At 46.9% G+C, this 25,701-nt stretch overlaps 1 protein-coding gene across 2 annotated transcripts in view; it reads left to right on the top strand.

The window, feature by feature from the left end:
* SH3KBP1 (SH3 domain containing kinase binding protein 1) overlaps window positions 1-25,701 on the top strand; it is a 197,453-nt gene that overhangs the window by 43,235 nt on the left and 128,517 nt on the right. For both annotated transcript variants that reach the window (XM_026052165.1, XM_026052158.1), the window contains exon 3: window positions 24,275-24,398. In XM_026052165.1, coding sequence (XP_025907950.1) covers window positions 24,275-24,398 — 124 coding nt within the window. The remainder of the gene's footprint in view (window positions 1-24,274; window positions 24,399-25,701) is intronic.

The following is a 25,701-nucleotide window of genomic DNA, read 5'->3' as shown; positions in this document are numbered from 1 at the left end:
CCGCGGGGCCGGGGCGCCCGCCCGCGGGCCGGCCCTCGCGCCGAGGGCCTGGGTTCGGCTGGTGGGGCTCCGTGCGGCTTGGCTCCGCTTTAGTGCGCTCCTGGCTTCTTTCCGTCCCCGATGCGAGATGTTCATCTCATGATATTACCAAAAATCCTCCGTTGTTTAGTTTAAAATTATTCCTGACTCATCTTGGCTCGTTTGCTGTCATTATTTCTATTTCTGATTATATGGTTCCTTCCCTTCCTGTTTTTTTTTTTTATTATTAGTACTATTCCTTCCTCTCTGATGTATTTATAGGGAGCAATTGTACATATTGCCACCTAGCAAACAGGCCACGATCTCCTGAATTCCTCTTTCAGGAGACCTGTATGCAGCACTTCAGGAAAGGTCAGCTTGCCCACAACCAGCAATACTTGTTTAACCTTTAATTACATGCTGGCGGGCTTCCTACCACAGGGCTCCTGCCCAGCTCCGGCCTTTTCCCCTCAGTCCTTATCTTGTTTCAGTTGCTTTCCTTCCTTTTCCTTCCCCTCTGGCCGGAAGGCTCCGGCTTTCCTGGCCTCCCTTCCCAGTCAGCATGGCCGCCGCTCCAGTGCTCCTGCCTGCTTCTTCCTTGCCTCCTGTCAGGACACCTTCCTGCATCCTCCTGTCAGCCCGTCCAGCTCTCACCCTGCTCTCCCCGACTCCGTGTTTCCTTTCCCTCTTCCGCTGCTCGCAGCTCCTCCCGAGTCTGCTCTGCCTCGACCTCTGCTCTGCCCCTGGTTTCCTTCCCCAATGAGCTCCCCAACAAAACCCTTATTCCCACCTAGAGGGTTTTCCTCCCTCCTTGGTTCTCTGCCTCCAACTCTGCCTCCTCTCTGCTGGCTGCTAAGGATGACATCTGTGGAGTCAGTGCAAAATACTCCTGGATCTGTTGTGGTTCCTGTTTTCAAGAAACAAGAAACAATCTAAAACTGTTTAGATTTTTGTCTGCATAGGATAGCAAAACCCATCTTACTGTTATAAGCACTACCCTTGGTAATAAAGACATGTAGTAGTAAACATGCCTCCAAGTACATATTGTTCCAAGATTTGGGATCTTAAAGCAGTTAAAACTATTTAGTCCTAAGACTGTTTTCTAGAAATAGATTCTTGTGCAAGAAATAAAAAAAAAAATAATAAAACATTTTGGCTTCTGACTTTTTAAACCTTGAATAGATTTTGTCGTTGTAAAATTTTTACTGAAATCTAACTTTGTTATGATAATTAGATAAATACAGGATTTACAGTACAAAATGGTTTACAGTAATGGGGAATATGAGTTGGGTGCTGTGCAATTAGTTTAAGGCAAGCAATTACTGGACAATATGTTTCAAAGGGACAAAAGACGGTCAAATTTGTGGTGGATCTCAGTTTTAACTTTAAAACACAGCTATAGATAAACCTGAATCATAGAAAATGGGTATTTGTACTGAATAAATGGTTTTCTATCCCTGACAAGTGTTTAAAAAACATCAAACGTTGACTGCTGTACTTCAGCCAGATAACATAGCATTGTTTTAATCAATCACACATGAAAAAAAGAGCGATTTCCATGTTTTGACAGAAATACAAAATACCAACAAACAATTAAAGGTAAATTGGATTTTTAGCTGGCGATTTTATTACTCTGGCATGCAATTTATAGCTACATACCTCTGGATATGACCTGTGTCCATCCACACGCTGCAGAGCGTGTGTTTGAGGAATAAGTGTTCTCTCTTGCTGTGGCCTGTGCTCCAAGCCAGGCCCTGCAGCCGTGGCTGTGTGTTGCCCTTAGAGGAGCCTGGCTGGGTGGTGCTGGCCCAGAGCTGCTTGAGGAGTTGGTGGGACACTGTCTGTCCACAGAAACATCCGGGCAAGTTGCCCCTGGCCTGTATGTCAAGCAGGGATCCCTGCGCTGGTCTTCTGGCCATAATATTCCATTTGAAGGCTGAAATTATTGGTGCTCAGGTTTTGCAAGAGCCCAGTAACACCCAACTGTTTGGTTATCTTGTGATACATGTCAACAAAACGTGAATTGAGTTACATGAAAGCGATGGAGACTGATACGCTCCTGAAGAGGATTGCAGGATCAGAGGGCCGGCAGTCAAGTGGGTTGCAACAGTCATCTGTTTCTTCACTGATACTTGATATTTGATTCTTCATGTCTTTTATTTATATTGCTTGTCGCTATGAATGAAGTAAAGTCCCTTTCTGTAGAAATGTTACACGACTTTACATCATGAACAGGGACAGGTACCGAGTTTTCCCAGTATGTTCAGCTTCATGCTGGTATTAAACAAGCAGTTCTTGCATGTGGGAAGTCAGAAATCCAGCTTGAAATGCAGTCAGTATTAGTGCCGGCTTATATTTTCCTGGAAGAAAAGAGAATCCTGGAACAGCAAAATGCATCTCCTCATGTGCAAAGGCAATTTCCCAAGGCAGCAAGTAGATACGGTGTTGACTGAAATGCCAGAAGTCTGCCTGTTGCTAGGCAGGAGTAGTGCTGAACCACCTCGAAAAAACAATGTACTGCCTTTCTGAAACCACCAAATAGATCTAGAAGTGCACAACTGTTATGACAAAAGTAATGGTGATGTGAAGATCCGCCACCCATTTGCTCCTCAGTGCAAACGGGGTAAAGGTGACAGGAACAGCAGGAGAAGTGGGGAAAGCTAAAACTGGGGTTTCTCATATGTTTTGGAAATTCTCCTGTGCTGTGGGCTTGAACCATTTCAGTTTCCTGAGAGTTCATCTAGCAGTGTTAAATATGCAGAAGGGAGTAAACACCCCTGCATGCAGAGCTTAAAACTGTATTCAGGCAACATCTGGATGTCACAAGGAGCCTTACAGAGAGAGGGCTTGGGAATCCCTCTAAGCCTTTTCCTTGCGAGCTGGCTGGCTTCCCCTTGGAAAATGAAGGCACCTTTTAAATGGTCCCACTCGGGCTGACTTGCTGCCCGACCTGGCGAGAGCCCCGTCCTGAGCTGCGGCTTCGCTCGGGCCGCGCGGCTGCTGCCGGGAGGGCTTGGAGCCCGCTCCCCGGGAAAGCCTGTGCAAGTCTGCTGCAGTAGAAGGGTGCAAGCTGTGCGAGGGAGGGAGGCAAAGATCGCCTGGCTTTGTGCTAGTGGTAACAGAAGACTCATTTTTTCCCTTGAGACGGAGGAGGGGTCTGGTGAATCACCTTAATACAGAGCCTCGGGGCTGTTTCTCGCGCTGCGGTTGCTCTCCCTCTGCATATGTTAGCAGGCATCGCTGCTGTTTCCGTGCTTGCGCAGCGCCTCAGAAATGCGAGCGCATGGCAGCTCTGCTCTGTTGTCTTCCCTGCTTTTTTCTTCTTGTGAAGCACTTAAAATGCCAGGAAAGCCACGGCCCTTCAGGCCTTCCGCGGGGGCCTCTGTCACCATCCTTGCTGGTTAACACATGGATGTAAAGCTCTTCAGCGAGTGCTCAAGATGTGGGATGGGGAAGGGTGTGGGGGAGAGCAGAACTGCTCCCTGTGTAGCCCAGCTGCAGAGCTGATGAGGTGTTTCCTAATGAAATACCTCAGTAATGAGCAAGACTGAAAACAGAATCTCTGTGAAATCTTGACTTACCAATTGAATTGTCAGGAAACCCAGAATGACTGTGTCACCACTCATGTTCCCCTTTAATTGCAGTAATATGAGCTGCTGTTATGACCAAATAGTGTGTGCTCAATGCTGCTATTTACAGGGACATTTACGGTGTTTTTAAAAACAAAACGATCCACATCCTGCGCAACAAAACGAACGTCTTCTCTCCCTGCAAAACAGTAAAATTGCAAAATATGACTATACAGGGCTCTTATGTAATCTAAATGTAAGCGAAAGGAGCGCGGCGTGTGCTCTGCCCCAGAGGAGCGATTATTTCTATCCCTATGCACTCTCTAATGGCACTGGAAGGACAGATGAGGGCTTTTCTCTTCCAAATATTTCCGCAGATTCATGTGTTTGAGTCCAAGCTAATAGGGAGAAAGAAGCGGCTGGCGTTTTATCCGTACATGTTAGTCGCTGCCCTTGAAGCTTTTCTCTCTCCTCGCTAGGAGCAGGTAGCGTGTTAGAGCAGGAGTCGTTTCCGTGGCTCGCAGGAGCAAGCGCTTCCCGGGCAGGGTCTCTGGCTCTCCCTGCCATTCCTGCTCTCACGGCAGCAGGGCCGGAGCGGCGCCGTGAGTGCCCCGGGATCCGGCGCGGGGTGCAGCGTTTGGTGGCCGCCCTCTCGCCCGGCCTCCTCTCCGCTCACGGCCTCTTCCAGGGGCTGAGCTCGGCTCCGCTGGCCGGATCCGCCCCGCAAGGCGCCTGGCCGAGGCCCTGCTTGCGGCCGGGGCGCCCTGGCACTGCGAGGATGAGGATGGAGGGAGGAAGGACTGTGTCCAGCTGCATCAGGATCAGCTTTCTCTCATTAATGCAGTCGAGAGCTGCATCTGCTACATTCGTGTCACTACAAAAGGGTGGTTTTCTTGGAATTGCAAGAAAACATAACTCTACCCACTCCTCAAAAATGACAATTTTATAGCAATGCAGTGTTGACAAGAGATATCTTCTTTAAATTCTTTACACTCAAGGAATTGGTTTATCTATTTTTGAGACCATGCAGAAGGAATCCATGATTCACCTGCCAGGCATTCTGCAATTTCTGAAAATAATTTAAAATAATTTTCTGAAAATATTTCTGAAAATAATTTAAAAGGAAAAGGAGGGTTACCTGAAAGAGCCTAGTGAGACTGCGAAGGTCTCAGAAGTGCCAGAACTGAGCAGATCTGCCAAAGCTGGGATGCGGTAGTAGTGCAGAACAGTGCTTCAGTTCAGTTTGGATTCAGTTGCTTGGTACTTCTCTGATTATTATTTTTAAATGATCCTTCCTTGCAGATACGATGCCAGAATCTTACTTTGTTTCCCTCCACCTTCACCCATATTTCATTTTAGCTTTTTTTCCTCCTTTGATTGCAAGCCTTTTTTCCAGCTAGCTAAATGCTGCCAGGATGGTGAGCCAGAAGCAGTAAGAGGTCACCTGAAGTGGCTCACGTATTTCGCCCAGTACAGTACGTGTGTGTGTGTGTGTGTGAGTGTGTGTGTGAGTGTGTGTGTGAGAGAGAGAGTGTGTGAGTTCTTGGTAGGTTCTGGATGCCTTGGAGCCAGCCAGGAGAGCCTTCTGAGTGTTGTGTTCTCCATGTCCCGGGCTTCCCGGCGATGGCAGGAGACTCCTCTCACAGGCACCGCTGGTTTGGGGCCTGGAGGAACCCATCCTCAGGGGAGAGACTTCTCTTCCTTGGCAGGGCTGTACTTTTGACTCCAACACATGTTTGAAGAGCTTGAAGTTAGAAGTTACCTCTACAAGACCTTGAAAGGAAGTTTAACAATGTATGATCTGTTTTGTAGCTTGCTTTTAATGTGCTATATTGCTTAAACAGCCAAAAAAAGCAAGAGGTATTAAATATACAAATCTATGGTTTAAAAATTATGTTCATTTTCCTCTCACAGGCCGATCAAGAATCCTTTCAGTGTTTGGAGTAGACTGTATCCCTTTCCCTTGGCATAGGGACCTTCGTTCTGACTCCTTCCCCCTTCCCCCTCTTCCTGACCCTCCCTCCTCCCCCAAAAAAAGAAAAAGAAGTGCCAGAAGTGCTGAAAATGCGGAGATACGAAGCATGAGGGTGGCATTGGTGGAGGGCGCAATGTGACCATCAGTGCCGGGGACTGGGGCTGCTGAAGGTCACCAGGGAGCAGAGCAGTGGGCGCGCGGGTGGGGATGGGCTCCCGGCTCCGGAGCAGAGGAGCTGCCGCAGCCGCTCCGGCCCGGCCCGCGTCCGGCTCCAGCGCCCGCCGGGAGCGCAGCCCGCAGCAGGCGCCTCCGAGCTCAGCCCTCCCTGGGCTATTCCTTTGTCCTTCACAAAGCAGGAGGGTAAACTCCCTTCAAACCAGTTTGGGCTTTAAACATGATACTGTATGACCTGCCAGTTCAGGGCTTGGTGCTTTGAATTTTGAAGAAGTGCTTTGAATACCCGTTTCTGATGGACATCTCACTCCTTGTCAAGAGGCTACAGTTGCAGTCATTGAATAGATACATGCAGTCTCTTCCCTTTATTTTTTTGAAAATTAGGTTGTGATCTAATCTCAGGGAGTCCTTGCGTGACCTCGTTTTGCTCTGGAAGGAAATTCTTTAGAAAAGAAACAGCAATTCTCTTTTATTCTCTTTTCTTTGTTAAATTAGTGCTTCCAGCTGAGTTGACTGTCACTTGTAACTGAAAAGCGACATGGACTATGTGGATTTGTTGGTCACTGAATTGCATTTCAGTTTTACTATCTAGAGGAATTAGAGGAGAAATCCAAATTACCATGAAGATTGGTTGCTGTGTTCCCTGTGGTTCAAGGGAAGGACAGCATAACATTGTGTCTACATTTTTTATGAGATCGTGTGCGTTGCTGAGTTAACGCTGTCCAAAGAAACCCCCCTATTATCAACCTAAACATCTAAAATCCTTCAGTTTGTGTGGTGATTTGTTGTCCCAGACTATAAAGAGAAAACGTTGGAGGCAGATTATGTGTTTAGGGCTTTTTATTTCATTCAGAACAGCTGCCTTTCTGATATGGAAAGAGAAAAATCCTGTAAAAAGAGCGAGCTGAATGAGTGGCACAATTCTGAAGTGTGAAGTTTGCTAATGTGTCAGCAATGGCTAGTCCAAGGCCGTTTAACTAGTAGTGACTGAGTGTGCAATGGGTTACATGCTGAAAACGGAAATACACGGAAATAAAAGGACACAGTGAATACCTGGTAAAAAACAATATGGGGCCGAGTGCATTGGTAGAGTTTGGCTGACAGAGGAATAATGGGCAGGGAGCAACACGTGGATGGGGAGGGATTGGAGGGCCGGCCTTCCCTCCCGAGAGCCCTGGGCGAGGGGTCGGCCTCGCTGCGGGAGGGCCGAGTGCTGGTGACATCTCGTGCTCGCCCCGCGCTGCTCACCGGGTTCCCCGCCTTCAATGACGCAGGCGGCCGTGCAGAAGCTCCCTGCGTGGGCAGAGGAACCTGCGCGGAGCCCTGGAGAGGCGCGCTGCGCCTCGGCCTCCGCTGCAGCCCGCAGCCCCCTGCGGCCAGGTGCGTCCCTTTTCCTGCCTTTAGGGGCTCGGCAACTTGTTTGGAGGGCTGTGATTCCACGGGCACAAAGCCCAAGAGGTTCATTATTTCTCACAAGAAGACGCAGGCGCCAGCTTTGCTTGGCGGCAGAGGTGGGTGATGCGACGTGGGCCCTGCCGGAGCAGCGTCTCCGCAGAGGGCCCAGGCGCAGAGATGTGTTGGTTCAGGTGGCTCCTGGGTGAACTGCTTCCTCTTTCTCCAGTGCTTTTGCCGAGGTACTCCCTTCTCCCCCAGACTCCTGAGTTTGTTAAATGCTTGTTGGTAATATATAACCATCACCTGACTTCTACTGGTTTGTTAATGGTCTTTTCTAAGAGTCCAGTGATGTCCACAGGAGGCCTGCTGTAATGGTATTTGCATTACTCCGTGGTTGTCTAAATAAAGCCATGAAGGCTACTTTGCAACCAGTCCTCTGCCAGCCTGAGCCAGCTGCCAGCCTTTCCCCTGTGTTAGTTTTAGCTATAAGGCTACACACACTACAGGAGTCCCTGAACACACTAGGGAGAAAATCAAGTGGCCTTCATTTCACATAAGACAGGTACTGCTTCCTTTGTGTGGTGTTTGGAGATCTTTGTTATGGTGTTTGGAGATCCTTTCCACACATGCAGGGCTTGAGCCTCTGGCTTCTGGCGAGGTTTTGGGTCTCATTTGGTATGTTTGCTTCCCTTATCATTTATTTTTTTCCTCCCAGGTAGCCTCTATGGTTTCAGGCTGTGAAGGGCAGACTGCTGCGTTTGGAGACTGCATTTATACTTCACCTCCACCGCGTGCTGCTCCGTTGTCTTCTTCCCTTCGTGTGTCTCCCTTCCCGCACACTCCCTTCATCACATCCCCATTTTGGAGATCCCTCTGCCTGTGCTTCCTGGCCCAAACCCTGTGTGCTGTGCTGTGCTCGCAGCCCAGTGCAACTCCCTTTAGCGCACAGAGCCCTGAGAGGAGCTCGAGCTCCTGCTCAGCAACACAGAAGTGACTCTCCATTTCCAACAAGCAAGTGGATTGGGTAGAAAGTAAACTGTGCTTACGTACAGGCTTTGGAGCTGAGACTAAGCTCTTTGAGCTCTTAATATCAAGCCATTTGTACCAAAAATCTTCTTAAAATGATTACTGGTTTGATGTGGATGTGTTGAGAGTTAATACCTTCGCTTCAGACTTCAAACCTGTGTCTCTGCATTTGAAGCTCATCTTTGTTGACAGTCTGTAGAAAATGTTAATGCAGGAAAAGTGGCGTCTTGAGGTGGTTTTAGCTTTTGGCTTCCTCAAGCTTGGTATTTCAGAAGGAGACATATCCCACGTAGAGGGGTGTGAAGGCAAGGACGGGAGGGTGTTGGACTGGTGAAGGTGCCGTTAAGGTGAGAGCTGGGATGGGCCTTTCTCCAAGGCAGGAATGGGCCTTTCTCGCTGTGGTTGTTCACACGCGGCCTGGGGGTTGTGGCAGTGTTTTCTTGGGCCTGCCATGAGCTTAACTTTGGGGTTATTTACTTTGAATAACAAAATGACAGGTCTAAAGCGCTTTTCAAGTTCTTAAGAATATGTACGGCTAATATTTCTTATGTAAGGTGACAGGAGAATTACCAAGCAGTTTTTCTCACTACATTTATACCCTTTTGTATCATTGTGGCCTACATGGTAGGTAGGACACAGCTGCTTTGACCAGATGCTGCCTGCTCTTATTGCCTGGCTGAAGTTACACGTGAGCCTCTTGATTTCAGTGGCGTGACCCAGGCTGAAGCAGGAATAACACCAGCATGGAGCTGCAAGCACTTTGTGAAAATTCAAATAACCACTTTCCTGTTTGATGGCATTAAAACAGGATAGCTGTTTCAGGCAAAACATCCGAGAAAATCTGTGAAAAAAAGCAGATTTCATGACTCAGATCTCCCAGCTTGAATTTGCAGGCCCTTTTGTAGAGGCTTTCTGATGGTCGTTCTGCAGTAATGTTAATTTGCAACTGTGTCCAGCAGACACCCATTCAGCAGAGACCAGAGGCTGAAGACTAAGACTGAAAAATATCAGGCAGTTCTGTGTTTAAATAATTGAATTCAAGCCTCCGCTTAATTGTGAAAGATTAAATTTAGGAAGTAAAGCTTGCAAAATGAAGTGGAATGCAAACGAGTAGCAGTAGCTACTGTCTTGCATTATCTCAGTGGGATTTTGCAGATAGTGTGGTGGTTTACACTGTTAAGTTTATTTAATAGACTATTTTCTAACAATTTTGGGTATTTACTTATACAAAAGCATTTCCTAAGAGTGTATTCACTGTAAAACAGTGAAGGCTGAAAAATATTTTGGATCAAAAATGGTCTTGAGGGCCATTTTTTGGAGACCTCATATTGTTGAAACTGGCAAAGAAGCTTAAAAAATTCTAATATAGGAAGAGAATGGAGATAGAAAATAAATGCCCTCTCCAGAGGGTACTTGAAATATCGCTGATGTTTAGAAATGTGTTATAAAGATGGATTCTGATTTTCTCTTGGTTATAAGATGGGTCTCGTTATTTCGAGTAATCTTCGTCTTTTGCTCTCTTCGTTTTTTATTTCTTGGAGAGCCAGTAGAAGTCTGAAGGCTCTGAAAAGAAACCTGGTTTAGCCATGTATTAAATTCCTTATTTTAAATGTACTATTTGTGGCTACCACAGTTTTGCAGTGCTTGAAAATAGCTGTCAAGAGGATAAGGATAGAGCCATGATTTGGTGAAAAGGGACATGCGCTCTCCCAGGCATTGTGTGCACTTCAGGAATATTCTGAGAAGCATCCGGTTTACCTGGAAACTGGAGTAACTAAATGAGAGAGTCTTCTTTTTTCTGTCCTAAATAGCACTTTTGTCATAGAAAATGACATTTAAGTGCTGAATTGGAATGGAAACTAAGAAAAATAAATGGGTATATGGGTTTTCTTGAAAAAAAAACCCGAAAGCAAGTTTTGTTAATACGGCAGTTGATTGATGCTACTTAGCTGCCTTGCATGTAAGTATCTTGGAAACCAATTTAAAACCAAAACTGGAAGAATGAGAGACCACTTCATAATTGCGGAACCTGAAGCTTTACTTCTTAGCTCGGATTATTGACGTCAGAGTCCTCCCAACTCCATCTTCAGCAGGAAAAACGTGAGAAACAAGAGTGCCCTGTGGGGCCGTGTGGTGAATCCAGAGGGTGGGAAGCTCAAGTGCTGCCCTTGCTGACACGTCCTGGGCCATGCGGAGGCTCCAGCGGCGGCAGCCGCGTGGCCACGGCAGCCAGTGCCACCCCAGCGGGGCCGGGGAGCCCGGGGTACGTGAAGGGCAGGCTTGGGTGTTCCTTAAAGGAGTTTAGGGAGCGAGGGACTTGCTTGCGCTCGGTGAATACGCTCCTGGGCACTCTCAGGGTTCTGCGTCTTCCCTTCTGCCTTCTCATGGCACTGCTTGTTGTACTTGTGCACTGGAGTGGGTGTGGGGTTAAAAAAAGCTCACCCGGCTGGGGAAGTGATTGTTGTTGTCTGTGTTTTCTAAAGCTTCCCGGGTGTTTTAAGGCCTTGCTGTGCATTGCAGCACTGGAGGAGCAGTGGGTACTGAAATACGTGTCGAAACCCGCTGACGATGCCTGTCTAAACGCTTAGCTCTACGAGGCCGTTGCTGCCTGTGCGAGGGCCTGTGGTGCAGGGGCAGAGGACACACGTCAAGCTCCCCGAAGCAAAACGTAGGACAAGTGCATCCTTCCTGGAGGCCCGGAGGCCAGGCTGAGACGGCGCCACAAGCAGCTCTCGATGGGTGCCGGCCAGGACGCAGCCTGCCCCAGGTTTTCGTCCGTGGGAGGTGCACGTGGGCTGCTGCGTGCTGCCGAGGCCGCCTTCACACGCTGATTTCTACCCCCATTTACACCCTGGGGAATGGGACTTGTGTGCCTGACGTCCTCTGTGTTGTGCAGCGCAGTGCAGACGTGTGCAGGTCGCCGCTCCGGGGAGTCCTGGAGCTGCCCCCAGGCCCTGCTCGGGGCGGCTGCTGCCCCTCTGACACAGGCTGCTGGGGACTGGTGACAGTGACCGCAGAGGGGAGCACGGGCAGAGGGGAACTCGCGCCGCTCCCCGAGCTGCCATCCTGCCCTTTCTTATGGACAACCTCCCTGCTTTTCCATGCTCCCATCTTGCCTGGCTCACAGAGCGGGGAGAGCGGCACACTCAGAGCGTAAGAAGTGTTAACCAGTTGGGGCAGTTATTTCTTTTTTTATGCTTTTATTTTCTGAAGAGGGTCTTTCAGATCCATCTCATTCAGTACAGATTCCTTACACTGCAATGTCTTCAGTTGCTTTTACTGGTGACAGCTTTTTGCAGGACCCTCTTCCACAAATGTTGTTTTATTTCTCCATTTAGCAACAACTGGAATCATACAACTCAGAGCTGAGTTGTATCAGCTATGCTGAATATCACTTGTGATGTGAAGTAGCTGTTAAGGTACTTTCACAATAAATGTTTGGCCTTTCCTGCGTTTAGTTTATCAGTGCTGATACCCATTTTGCACTCCAGTTCTGTGCAATGTGTTTAAAATACTCTAATCAACTACACTTCTGTAGGCTGTTAAAATCCTTTTTGTGTATGTGTGTGTGTTGATCGGACATTCAATATATTTTAATACAGCATGTGAAGAGTATTTACATACCAGTGCAAAATACCTACCAGTTATGTCCTGATAGAGCTAGTACTGGGGGAAAGTGAGGGAGGAAGTTTCATATCATACAACAGTTACATCCTAAAATACCAACTGTTTCCTTTTATTCTTCATACAGGGTGATCGATCTTTGCTACTTTTTGTCAATAGCCAGACCCTTTCTTCTTCATAAATTATTACTCAAAAGACAGAAGCATGACTAGGTTTTATGTTGTTTCCAAGGACTAGATGAAGCTATCTTTGCCAAAAATGTCTAATAATTTTACTGTGTGAGTAAAATAATTTTACTGTGTGAGTACTGTCTTTTGAAATCAATAGGAATACCTGTGGGTAAGGTAGGCTTTGCATCTGAGCTGGAGTAAACATGTCTGTGTGGGTCCCCAGTGAAAACACAGGGAACAGGAGGTATCTGCCCTGAAATGAGAAGGTTTAATGTCACAAAGGAACAACAACAACAACCACCTCTGAACTTGGAGCTATTTCAAGTGAAGGAATTTAAAATCAAATGCATTTTTCATCTGCTGCAATTTCTAGCAGCTGTAAGAGTAGCTAGGAGGACTGCTGTGCTTTTTGCCTTTTTAATAAGGAAGATAGATAGTTTGATGATAGGATTGATGGAGAAGCATCTTGTATATTGGCTGGAAGAAACCAACTCAGCTTTGCCTGGAAGTTCTCCTCAGCTGAATCTGTGTCACAAGGAAAGGATACTCTTCCTTCTGCTAAATGAGATTGTTGCCCATTTTCTCAGGGAATGTTTGTATTTGTATTAATTATCCAGGGATTTTCCTGAAGGTTTAATTTCCTCTCTGTTTTATGCTTTGTGTACATAGAAGTGCTTACAAGGTAGAGTGCTGTAGGAGAATAAAACCAAAGTCACCTATTGTAAATTTTCCTGCTTTCCTGGCAGTCTTGCAGATCAGAACTTAGCAGAATTTCCAGTTCTGCATATTTATAATGGGAGATGTGACATTTTCACAGTTAAGATTACATAAAATCTTTACTTGAAATGTAGGTGAACCCTCTTCAACACACAGGATTAATACTCTGTCTTCCTTTAGGCAGCAGCACTCTCTAGGAGTGTATTGACTGTTCCTTAGTGAATTGTTCTTCTACTGATAAATTAGTCAGCAAAAAAATGATTAAAGAAAGTGTTAATGCTTAAATGAACAAATAGGTCTTTTTCAACCTTCTCTTAATTTGTTTTATTGATGACAAAATGCAGTCGTACGTATAAAGTTAAAAAATGAGACAGTACATAAAGCCAACTGGTATATGAGTTTGTGGCTACTGAAATCTTCATGTTCCTACTTGCAGACTCTGTCATCATCATCATCATCATCATCATCATTTGGTGGTGAGTAACAAGATGGAGAGATGCAGAGGAGTCATGACTGGAGTCTTTACCAGAGGCTTCTTGTTGACTTTGGTCGCAGTGCAGTGTTTCTTCAGCCCTAATGACTTCCCATACACCTGCTGCCTCTCTGCAGTCTTTTAGTCTTCAGGCTTCCCTTTCCCCGCAGCAGAGCTGTATGATTTATTGGCACTCTTCTTTCATCCATGCTTTATTTATAAAGTTGGGCTTTTAATAGCAGCGAGCCCCATCCATGCTGGCACCGTGTGACCCATTTGAAAGCCCTACATAATGGGTATCTCTGCTTGAAATGAGGCTTGTCCAAACAGCGAGCACATTTCCTCATGCAACATTTACTGTACGACTTGTCTGTAAACAGGACTCTTGCTGACTGTGCCAGGCCAGATACTCAGCAGTTACCACATCAGTTTTTCTCCTGTGGACCTGACCATAAATACGTCCTCTCCGTTTGTTGTAACGAGCCGGGGGAGTTGTTGTGGTGCTGATACCCATGGGAGTTTGTTCCAAGTTTCGTGCTGACTGGCGGAACCACCACGCGGGTGAGGAATTGCCAAGATAAGTTTCAGCATGACGCATTGCTTCAAAGGTAACATCTCGTTTGCAAACACGGAATAATTAGAGGGCTGAGTAAGCCGAGGCGAGGATTCTGGTCGCCGCACGCTCTCCTCCCAGCTGAGGCGCGAGGCTGCGCCTCTCCTCCTGCGATACCGAAGGCGTCTCGAGCTTTCTCAGGGCATTCCAGCGCTCACCCACGCCTCGTTGGCTTTGGAGCAACACTCCTTGCAGTGGTGGGTGAGCACTGAGAGAGGCTCTCCCTGCTGTGGTCGTTGTTTTATGCCTTTCTCACTTATTTTTCTTGGGTAAGACCAAGGGTGGTGTTCTCCTGAGTACACTGGCCCTTCCATCCCTCGTGTGCACATGCTCTTCTTTCAGAGCTGTAAAAGAGCAGAGCGGAGGTGGGAAAGGCCTGGAGGTGCTGCCAGGAAGAGCTTGGTCCAAGGGCTCCAGGGTCTCTGCTAAGCATTTAGGAGGGCAGGGGGCCCGAGAGCCGCCGCGGGCCTTCGTGTCAGCCAGGGAAGCTTTGAGACATAACGTTTGAGATATTTTTGAGAGAAGGCCTGTCAGCTCTTAGGACTCTTAGTAGGACAGTCCTACTTGTGTTTTTTGGAGTTAAGTCTAATACTTCCAAATAAACATGCGACTTTTTTTTTTTAAAGGGATTTCCATAGTTTTGAGACAACCATCTTTTAGCAGGGATAATTAAAGACCTTGCTGTGAATCTTTTCAGTTTCTTTCTTTTTTTTTCTTCATTTATTTTTCCTAAAGTCTTCTTCAGTCCTTGTTGTAAATTTATGCATATCTGACATACTAGAAAGAGAACACCACTGTACCTGCAACATGCTGGACTCAAAAGGCTGCACTAGACAAAAAGGTGTCCCCAAGGTTCCCCAGTTCCAAAACCACATGGACTGACCCGAACGTCCTGGAGTGTTTGCAGTAAGCACGGTCAGGTAAAGCAGCGAGGAATTTAAGAAATTGCTCTGTGACAGCTGCAAGGACTGCAGGGCCTGGGGAGCCTGGCTGCCAGGAACACTGGGCACCTGCTGCTGCCATCAGTCCCTTCCCAAATCTGCCGGTGCCGAGAGCTTGGGAAAGCTGGGGCCTTTTCTTCCTTGGGGCAGGTGGATGCCAGCAATATTTATAAAGAAACCTCGAGCCCTACACTGTCAGACTGCAGAGAGAATAGTGTTAAATTCTAATCTCCGATTTACAAGTCTGGCAGCACATACCGCTCACATGGTGTGTGATTCGAATAATGATGTGTCTGCTCCTGATCTCATTAACCCTGATTTAATCCAGGGTTTTATTTCATTAATGCTGGCTAGCTTTTATACAGCTGGTTACGCAAACAAACAAACCCCTAAAAATCCCGTAACTCCGAAATAGTCTTTCCAGATGAATATTTTCATTAAGGGGTAGATGTGGGGCTATCTTTCTTTTTTTTGTGTGTGTTTTCCCCTGCTCTTTTTTCAGCTCAGCTTGCCTGAGGAGGCCGGGGGATCCTCACACATCTGTATGTGAATGTGCTGGATTTGCTGTGTCTGGGTGGGCTTCCCTGCATAACCTGCCTCAGCGGCTGCTCGGACGGCTCGACGCTCTGGGTTGGTGGAGGAGCTCGCGCCAACAGCAGTCCGGGTAATTCGCCCCAGCCTTTCCAAGGCACAGGTCTTTGCTTGATAAGGCAGAGTTATCTGATTAAAGGCTTCTCTAGGAGTCAGTGTCATTTTTCCTGACCTGCTAATTGGAAAGAAAAAAGCCTTTTTGGCCTGCACCAGTGCTTTTTGAAACTCTGGTTGCCGAGATGATTTTTTAATTGTGTGCAGCTGCTTTTTGATTTTGTGTAGCGCAATAACTTTAATAACTACTTTATTGTATTTTTTGCCATACCACATTTCATTTAGAGAAGATAAATCCTTTCACAAAAAATCTTCCATTCTTCCACGTGACTTTAAGCAGAGGGCTCAGGGCGCTGGATGACTCAGTTAATGCTCTCATTAGAAAATCCTGCTGTTAAAGATCATCTGGTGTGTGATAGGGTTCTGTGCAAGGGATTTGCACTGCCTGCCGCTCTCCCTGCACCTCTGTGTGCCACAGAGACAGTTTATCTGTTTATCTAACGCCTCGCCGTTCACCACAGTGCTTGTCGCTGCTCCTCACTGTTGCCTCGTGTTGCAGCAGCGGCCTGAGGACACGGGAGAGCAGGAGGAGGGAGGCAGCAGCGCCCCGAGCAGCCTCGCGGGGCTCGGCGCCCTCCGTGCCGCCTGGAGAGGCCGGTTCCCCCTCGCTCAGGGGGATCTGCCGCAGCAGGGCCTCGTGCCCTGAGCCCCCCGGCTCACACAGGCCGCTGAGGGCCGAAAACTGAACAACTTCTCTGCCCGCCGTCCAGCGCGGGCGCAGCGGGTGCTGGCAGGCAGCTCTGCAGTGCAAGGCAAGGAGGTGCTTTCAGTTCCCCTGCACGTTACAGCACTCGCTGCAGCCTTGCAGTTGCTTCTCCATCGTGTGGTTCTCTGTAAGGTTTCACAAAAACTAAAACTGCAGCAACTCTGCAACTTACTTGCTTTAATTTTTTAGAGCCTTTTGGTCTCTGTCTCCCCAGCACTGCCCGTGTGGGCCCGAATGGGCCGTCCTGCTCCAGTGACAGATTCCCGTTTCCTCACCCCTGTAGTGAGTTTGCAGCAGGCCTCTGCTTCTGTGTGTCTCCGTGCGCAGGGCAGCCTGCGCATGGTGACCCACAAACTTCTTTGCTCTGCTTCACAGACCTCCCTACGTGTGTTGTGCTGCGGTGCTTCAGAAGCTCTGCCGAGCGCTTGGGCACCTGGCCCGTGCTCGTCAGTTCGGTTTCGTTAGGCTTCCTGCCATCTGCTCTTCCTGTTAATCACTTAGAAATTTTTTTTTGCACCTCGACTGTAGCATCTTCTGGGAAACACCGTCTGCACGTTCGTTTTGTTCTGCTGCTCTGGGGGAGGACCCGCCGGCGCTGTTGGAAGAACCTGATAGAGAGAGAGGGCCCAGGGAGCAGGAGGTCGGGCCTGGACGGCTCTCCCCTCCCCGGGCGTCAGGGCTGAATCACTTGGTCCCCTGCCCCACAGCATGGGGTCCTCTCCCCATCCGCCCTTTCTCACTGCTCTAATGACCATTTTCAGCCTTAACCTGTTAAACGTGTGGCGGTGCAATGTGGAACTGCTGCTCCTCATGGTAGAGAAGCCAAGCACCGCTGCAGCCCGGCCAGAGAACTGAAACCACATGGAGCAAACCGTGTTCTTGCGCTTTGTTTTTCTGACCTTCTCCGAGATAATTGGTGTTGTGTATTTGCTACGGGACTTTTAAAATGTGCTTCCCATTTTTCTTACTGCTGTATTCCTTGCACTTTTTCGCCACTTCTTCTTTTCAGTTCCCCTTCCTTTTGATTTTTTTTCAATAAATTGTGACTTTTGGAAAAACAAAGTATTAGAAGTGCACATTAAGCTCTGTCCTTTTGATATGAAGAATGAAATCTGAGGCTTAATGGCATGGAACAAGTCAACTCTCCTGACATGAACACACAGGAAAAAGTATCTCATGTTCCTATAAAAACGGAGCTGGAGGATTACATAAAACTTAACAAATCTAAGAGTTTTGTTTATTTTATTGTAAAGCTCAGCTTTAGCTTTCTAAAAGCATGAGGCTTTCTGCATTTGCAAGAGTGCATACCCTCTCCAGAAGACTTATTACCAGAAAGACATAGAAAAGCTGATTCAGAAAGGGAGGGACGATGGGACTGTCTAAAAGAGGCGCTGCAGTTTGCTGAGATGCACTGGGTGGCTGGGAGGGAGCAGGGGAGCTGGCTAAAGGGTGGCAGAGCGTGGCCTGTGTGGGGCCGCGGCACGAGGGCATCGCCGCAGCGTGGGCACCTCCGCTCGGGAAGCCAGGAGATGAGGAGATGCCAGCGGCTGAAGCAGGGGTTGATCGGATGCTTCCGTGCCCGGCCATCCTGCAGTGAGCGCAGAGGACGCTGCACCTAGGAGTTAATTTTCTTTCATAGCTGCTTCTGCTTTGTACCTCCACAGTCATTCTGAGAAGTTGTGTTTGCGTTAAATCTGTTTTGTTTGTTGTTTTCTTTTTTTTTTTTCCTTCCTGTCACTCAACATCGTCTCGCGTGCTTGAGGTATTGCCTCCGGCTTGTGTTTATAAACACAATAGTATTAAAGTCTAATGTTTTGGTGTTGCAAACCGTACCCGCCTGGGGCAGCCTGGCTGTCGTTGCTGCTGTGGCTGTGCAGCGAGTTCCCGGCCGTGTGGGGCAGGCTGTAGGTGCACGCGCGGGACCCCGCTTTTCCTCCGGGAGTTAGGCCCCACGCCTGGCCATTTCCCATACACCGAGCCTGAGCTGACCGTGAAAGCGCAGAGCGGGGGGCGGATTCTGCTGCCACGAGAAGCCGGCAGTCGGTGCGGCCGCAGAGCCGCAGTTGTGGGCTCAGACCCAGCGCACCACGGCGGCCTAGGGGGTGGCAGCTCGACGTTGCAAACACCCCTCGGCAAACACCCCTTGGCAAACACCCCTCGGCAAACACCCCTTGGCTGCCCACTGTCGTGCTCGGGGTCAGGGCTCTCCCGCTGTGAGCGGCGCACGGGGACGTCCTCTTGCCCCCAGCTGCTTGGGGGCCGCGGCACCTCTGCCTCGGCACCTCTGCCTCGGACCCACAGGTGCCCCAGGGAGAGGACAGGAAGCCGGCAGCATCCCGAGGGATGCGGCAGTCGGGAAGGTAGAAACCAGGAGGCTTCCAAATTGCCCCTGAAACATCTGGTCATTTCGCTCTTCGTGGAGCTTAAGGGTAGTAATATAAAATATACTGGATTTTAATGCTGCCCCCACCTTTCTGGTGGAAAATAATTCTCATGCTGTTGCTGGCTCAGTTGCTGGGAAAGTCTCTTCTGCCCTCGCTGCCAGACACAGTGTTTATTTAATAGTAGAATTACAAGGTTCCTGACAATAGCAAGGTTGCATCTGTGTCTCAGCACACTTAGGATTATCCAATAACTCTTAACTACCTTTAGTGAAACGCGTGAGGAGGACAGAGATGTTTGTCCACATGCTTGCATTTGGAGATTTCAGTGTCAGTGGATGTTTGAATTAGCGCTTCGTGACAGACAGTGCTTGCAGGAAGTCATGGCTGCAGTTCTTCCTTGAAATATACAGCATGTTTTTTGAGGCAAGAAATGAAAAAAAGAAAACTCCCTCTGCTGCTGAATCTCAGAGGGAGTAAAGTGCTCCTGCCAATTCCACTGTCATCTTTTGATAATTAATGTTGTGTGGCTTCCCTCTAGGCTGCGCATGATTCTGGCTTCTTATTACTGTTCCCATATGTGGCTTCAAGCAATGTACAGGCTGAAGGTTTTTGAGTTGTGAAAAGCTTTGTTATTTCTCAACTTAGAAAAAAAAAACCTCTTTCGATGTGTGTTTTGTTTTGTAAAAGCTTACAGTAATTTTCATTAACCCTTTTCCCTCCAGAAAGCAAGAGTTGGTTTTCTTTTTGCCCATGGAAGCCTTAGATAAGGCTTGGAAGCTGGTGGTGATTTCCACATAAATTTTTCACGGCTCCCAGCAACTAGGAGGGATGTAGGGTTGGCTGGAGCACTTAATCTCTGCATCCGCACAGAACAGCGTTTCACAGCATTTGTTATCATAGAAGGGTGGCAGCAGTTTCCCCAAGTGTTTTGGTTGAGTTTCCTGTAAAGATCAGAGCTGCTAGAGTAAAAAAATTGAAATGATGGTGAAAAGAACAGAAGTTCTTACTCTTCCCTTCAGCCTTGGTAGCAAATAGTAGCTGTAACATTTGTTCTTCTCCCATCCTCAAAAGTCAGGAAGACTGTCATGGCAATAAGTAATATTTCCTGAAAGGCTTAAGGAAAGATGAAAGATATTTAACCTCTAGATCTTGTATCTTGAAAAAGCCCTTAAATTGGGTTTTGGTGCATCTAGATGTGATGAATTTTGCTATATGACGGAGTTTTAGCACATTGTGATATTTTTGTTTGTTTGTTTAAATAGTTAATGTTTCTTAGTATTCTGAAACTCACAAATTTACTGGGATTCTCTTAATTTCTGTGGCTTATAGTGGTGCAGGGTGAGATTAAGGAAGATTCAAATAAAATCCTCTCAAGTATTTTGTAGGATTTGCGTGTTGTTGGGTAGATCGTATTTTCAAGTTTGCTAGAAGCAAATTATCCTTCTATTGTGGTTTGGCCATTGGCATCTGTACAATTTTTTATACAATCTGTACAATCTTTTTATTTACCAAAAAATACAAATACATAAGGATGTACATGGGAGGGTAGGTATTAAAAGGATGTATGAAGTGTGAGGGCCTTCAGAGTGCTCTAAAACTTGCTTACATTCCCAGATTATAATTTAAATTATAAAATTTCATCAGTTTATTTCTAGAGTCTGCAATGACTTTTTTTCAGGTAGTGGATCTTCCCTTCCCAATAAGAACTGCTTATTGTTTTGGAATTGCTTGGAAATCCCACATACACAAGGGATGGAGACTGCCTTAAAATCTATGGCCTCGGAGGGCCTGGTTTGCATTTAGCAGTTGAAACGTGAGGTCATTTAGTTAAGGGCTTCCCAAGACCCAGCCCCTTGTAAAGGAGCTGCTCGTACCCCATGATGTTATCTCTCTGTAAGCAGGGAGAAGTACAGCATTCTGACCCATGAAGTTTGTAGCAGGCGCTGCCTTGCCACCCAATATCGAATGGCACCGAGGGCAAGTGTAGAGGTGTTTTTGGAGCTGTGGGGACAGAGTTCTCTGTGGGCAGGCGTGTGTGGGAGCTGGCGTCTCCGCGAGGGAAGAGCCGCGGGCGGCGTGGCCTGAGGGAGCAAGCGCTGCCCTTGGGAGCCCCCGGCCCGTCGCCCTGCAGGCCTCACCGCGTGCCGGCTGCCGGGCGCCGCGGCAAGGGCTCTGGAGCACCTCGTGTCGCTCCGTGACTGCCGGCAGCTGCCTCCTTCTTCTTGCTTTCCCGTGGGCCAGTGTTCCCCCGGGGATTCTGATACCCCTGCATGTGGTCTGGAGGAGAGGCAGGACGCCCTCACGTCCCTCGGCAGCGGCACTGCCCCTCCGGCCTGCTCGAGGACACGTAGCTAATGGTGGCTGGATCTAATCAGAGCAGGAGTGTATCTGTTGTTTGAGCCACCGCCAGAATCACAGAATGGTTGAGGTTGGAAGGGACCTCTAGGGATCATCCAATCCAACCCCCTGCTCCAGCAGGGACACCCAGAGCACGGGGCACAGGGCGGCATCCAGGCGGGTTTGGAAGCTCTCCAGAGAAGGAGACTCCACAGCCTCCCTGGGCAGCCTGTGCCAGGGCTCTGGCCCCCTCACAGGAAGGAAGCTCTTCCTCACATGGAGATGGAGAATCCCAGGCAGGAGACGCACTGAGATCCTTGCTGGGCAGAGAGCAAGTTCTAGGTTGCTTCTAAAATATACTATTCTTAGAATAGTGCAATGGAGTTAAAGATCCTTATTCTTATTTCTCTTTCCTTTTCATACACAAACCCCTTTTTCAAGGTGGGGATTTCAAGCAATTGTCAAGCTCATAGATGGGTTTTAGTTTCTGTTCATCCTGCGTTAGGATTTTAAACCCATCTGTTCTGGAAGCACCCAAGGCAGACTGGGGGGTTCCCAATTCCTGTCTGTCCTATGTGAAATTTGCATTTCTGCTTCCTCACGCCCTTGGGATTCCTCCTTTATGAGAAACAATGCGCACAGCCTCCGACCTGAAACCACAACCAGAAGTGGATTTTGTCCTGCTTTGGGAGAAGTTTCCCCCCAGCTGCCTTTGCTCCTCATGGCTTGGGAAGCTGACTTGGCCTTCTCTTCTTTACCTCTTTTGGCAGGCTCCTGAGCTCGGATTTCAGCCGAGTCCAGGAGGAGCAGGTTGTGCAGAGAGGTGCCTGTAGCTCTTGCTGATGTTGAAGCACACAGCTTTTCGGGCTGCTTTGTTTGCGGCATTGACCTAATATCCAAGGTAGTCACCTTCACTGTGTTTTCTTTTATGGAAACACAGTATGAGCGGGTGTGGAATACTGAAGTGGCCTAATTTTGTTTTGTTTTTATTCATTTTTTCATGCAGAAATGCATCTTTTTAGTCAGGCATTCAGTGTTTTAGTGTAATAACCTTTGCTCGCACAGCTTCTTTACAAGAGATGAAAGAGGAATAGATACAAAAGGACTACATCAATACTGAAAAAATGCAGGATTTAGCAGTACTAGGGCCCATTTGAGGAGCACAACTTGCACGGTGAGGTCTTCTGCTCTGCCCTTCCTCAGGAGTCTGGTCTCATCCATGTTGCCTGATTAAAACCAGCCTGTGGCTGGAGTTACTTGCTGGGGAAAAGGAAGCTAGGGAAGAAAAAGTCCTAAAATCCTAAGTTCCTCAAGGGTAAACGGTGTGGAAGAGAAGGAAGTGCTGAGGCAGAAGGCATATGGACACAGAACGTGGTGTTAGTAGCAGTGAGAGGCTGCTCAAGGTGGGATTTCTTTTGCTTTGGTTTCGCTTGTTTTTGTTTTGTTAAGTCTTGTGCTAGGGTTCAAGACCAGGAGCTGAAAAGGTGCATTAGTGGTTTCAGTGCTGGCATCGTTTTGCTCCTGCAGAAAGCATGTTGAGTGCCTTAGATAAAGGCTTCCCATGGAGCATTTCTAAATATATATTCCTGATAACGAGTTTAGTTTAGTAAAGCTGGCTTGAGTTTCACTTCATTTCTTTTTCATTATGTAGAGCATTTTCCACTTTGACTGTAAATTTCCTCCTGTACCTTCCTGCTGCTGGGGTTAGAGCTCACATGTCAAGTTATCATAGGCTGTGAAAAATAAAGACCCTTGTCATAAGCAGCAAGGGGACCGCTGATGAAAGCTACCCCAAACCAGCACTGGAAGGAAGAAGAGTAAAAACCTCAGAAGATTTCAGGATTTTGGTTGCTGCAAAGTGCTGCCTTTTCTGCCTGTTCAGCTTCAGTTTAGCAAACATCAGCACGTGTTTCTCTTTGCCATGAATACTAGATGAGAAAGGAAGTGTAGGTCTTCCCATCCTACAGGCAAATGTTGATTTTATATATATATTTATATAAATAAATATATATATATATTTAGAGCTGGCTTGTTGTACTCGTGTGGGTTTTTATTTTCTTTCAGGAGCAGAACAGTGCTCTCTCACAAGCTGGGAGCAACAGCAAAGGCACAAGAGTCATTTATCCACAGACCTGAGGCCATAGCACTGCTTTTTCTTAGAGCAAACAGTTTTCTCTGACACTTCTGAAGTTGTGAATACATTTTTTTAATATAATAAAAAATGTACTCTGGCTTCCGAGTTTGAGAGCTGAAGATTTAGTTTCAGCTGACAGAGAGAGTAGATATTTCACTAATGACACACAGGAAACAACTTATGACAACGTGGGGTCGTCAGTAGGCAGTGTCTTGTGGTCCTTCTCGCAAGAGAGAGCGTTTTGACACACACATTCCACTTAAACTGTGAGGGGGGTTTGTTTCTTTCTAATATGCTGTGAATTTGTCACCTAGCTGCAAAACAAATTTAAAGCTTAAATACAAGAAGCTTGGATGGATTCTCTCATTGTATCTTGTAACTTTTGTAACTTTTAATCCTTAAAAAAAAAAAAAGAAATTGAAATAATATGTTAGTCTTCTTGGGAAAGCAACATTCTTTCTAAGTGCACATGGTGCTCCTAGGTTATCTTGTGTCTCACATTTAAGCCAGACTTAGCCGCTCCTAGCCCGGGCAGTGCCTCGCGTGGCGCCGCAGGGACCTCCCGTGCGTCCAGGGCTCCGTCCGGGGCGTCGCTCCGTTGCGGTGGCTGCCGTGAGCAGTTGGGCTGTGCCTGGGTTTAGGTGCAGCTTTACCTGTGCCGCGGCAGGACCCGGGCTCCCCATCGTGTGCTGGCTGGGAGCTGTTTGTGGGACTTGCAGCCGCTGCTGGAGGGGGGGCCCACGTGAATGCTTGGCACGGGTGTAGAAGACTGTGGTAACGCTGTGTAGGTAATGGGACAGCTTTGAAATACCCATGAAGAGGGGATAGGAAAGGTTAGAAAACATTATGAAATTCAAGTTTAAAATGGATCCTGTAGGTTAAAGCGTCATTTGAAAAAATCCGTTGGTATGGCTTTGTTTAGATTGGATCTAAACACCAGACCCACTTCTCCCTTGTGTGGCAAATGTACAACTAGTTGAAGGATAAAATCAGATTATTTTCTTTCTTTCAACCTTGGTAGTCTTTAGTAAGATTTTTTGCAAACCTGTCTTACAGTCTTCACACATAAATGAGGACCTAACCCCTTCTAAAAAGGAACAGAAGTATTGGTTAGAGTAGAAGAGAATCCTCTACCCCAAAGGATTTTTCTTTTGTGGCATTTCCACTTACAAAGTCGTCCTTGGAGTAGCATCAGCAACAACAGTGCTGTATACGTAGAAGTTAAAAGAAATCACAACAGCTTGAGATTTATAACATTCCATGATACCTTTTATTTATGATTTCTTCTTTTTCTTCTCCCTCTCTACCTACCAGGAAATAAAGAAGGACATGAAGAAAGAAAATATTGCCAACAAGCCACCAGAGAAGCCTATAAATGAAGTTTCCAATGGAAGCCCTTTACTGTTGTCTGAGACAATTATTAGAACCAACAAAAAAGGTATAGTATAAAGAAGCTTAAACACATGAAATTCAGACCTTTAAAAGAATGAAATGTAAACTTTCAGTGTTTCTAGAACTAGAAGTGGAATTTACTTAACTGCAAAGGCGTAGCAGGAATATTAAAAAAAAAAGTCTTGCTTTCTTCTTAGAGCGACATACAGATGCCTGTATTATGTCTGGTATTTCCACTTCAATTTGCATAAGCATCTCTTTCTTGTTAAAGAGATCCTTGCTAGATGCATTTAATTAAGGAGATATGTATAGGCTGCTTACTAAGGCTTATCAAAGTAAAGAGCTGACAGCTTTGCAAATACAGAGCTTTCTGCGTGGTGATGTCAGTTCACACTCATTCCACATTCAGGTATTCGTGCTTGATCCCAGACAGAACCCGGTTACTGGCAGTAAACAACAACAGCAACAAAAAAAAGGTGGAAAACATAACGCTTTTATAATATTAGTTTTTTCGGAGATACGTAGATGTATTTCAGATTAGACTGTGTAGTCTTCATGGCTGGCTTGACTCCTAAGGCAAATTCCTACATATGGCTTTGAGCTGCTAAAATGGAAGCCTCCAAGTCTTCTGTCTTCTTTCCTACCTCCCAACCTCACTCTCAGAAATATCAGAGAAAACAAAAAGTTCTCCCTATAACAGACAATGAGCCAGATTTGTCTTTAGGGTATGTTTATATGACTGTGTAGGAGATAGGCTTTGTTTTTGCTGGAGAATTTCCTGGACAATCTCTTGCTTGCTCTCGTTTTACAGAATAATCTGCTGTCATTAATCATTGCTGTATTGTAATTTCCATTTTGCTGCATCTTCTATACTGCTGAGACTATGAATATGGAAATATCCTCTTAGATTTTATGGGTGAATATTGCATTTGAGCTAGAAGTTTGTCTAGCGGTCTTAGACCTGAGGTTTGCAATTACAAGTTGGGAAGATTTAATAATTTCTAAAAAATATGAGATGTCCTTTAAAATTCAGGGGGAGTTGATAACCATCTCCCTTGCTAGGAATTCTCTAAAACAAAAATTGGAAATAAATCCCAGACAGCCTTGTCTTTTGAGTCTGCAGTGTCAGCCTGAATCTGGAGACTTGCCCAACATTTCTGCTTTGGGTCGTAGGTTTTTCAAGCAACAGCAGAATTAAATTACCCAGAATTATTCTTTTTCATGGCTGCTCTGCAGAACCGTATGAGTAGTTGTGAAATCACCCAGGGACCGAGTGTGATCCATATTGGTTCAGCTGCTGTTTGGAGCAGGCTAATCACTGTGGCAGATGCGGAGATCCGGTGCGTTCA

The sequence above is a fragment of the Nothoprocta perdicaria genome, unplaced genomic scaffold (genome assembly GCF_003342845.1).
Source record: "Nothoprocta perdicaria isolate Ctin4 unplaced genomic scaffold, notPer1 scaffold_112, whole genome shotgun sequence".
Lineage (NCBI taxonomy): Eukaryota > Metazoa > Chordata > Aves > Tinamiformes > Tinamidae > Nothoprocta > Nothoprocta perdicaria.
This window is presented reverse-complemented; position numbering and strand designations above follow the sequence as displayed.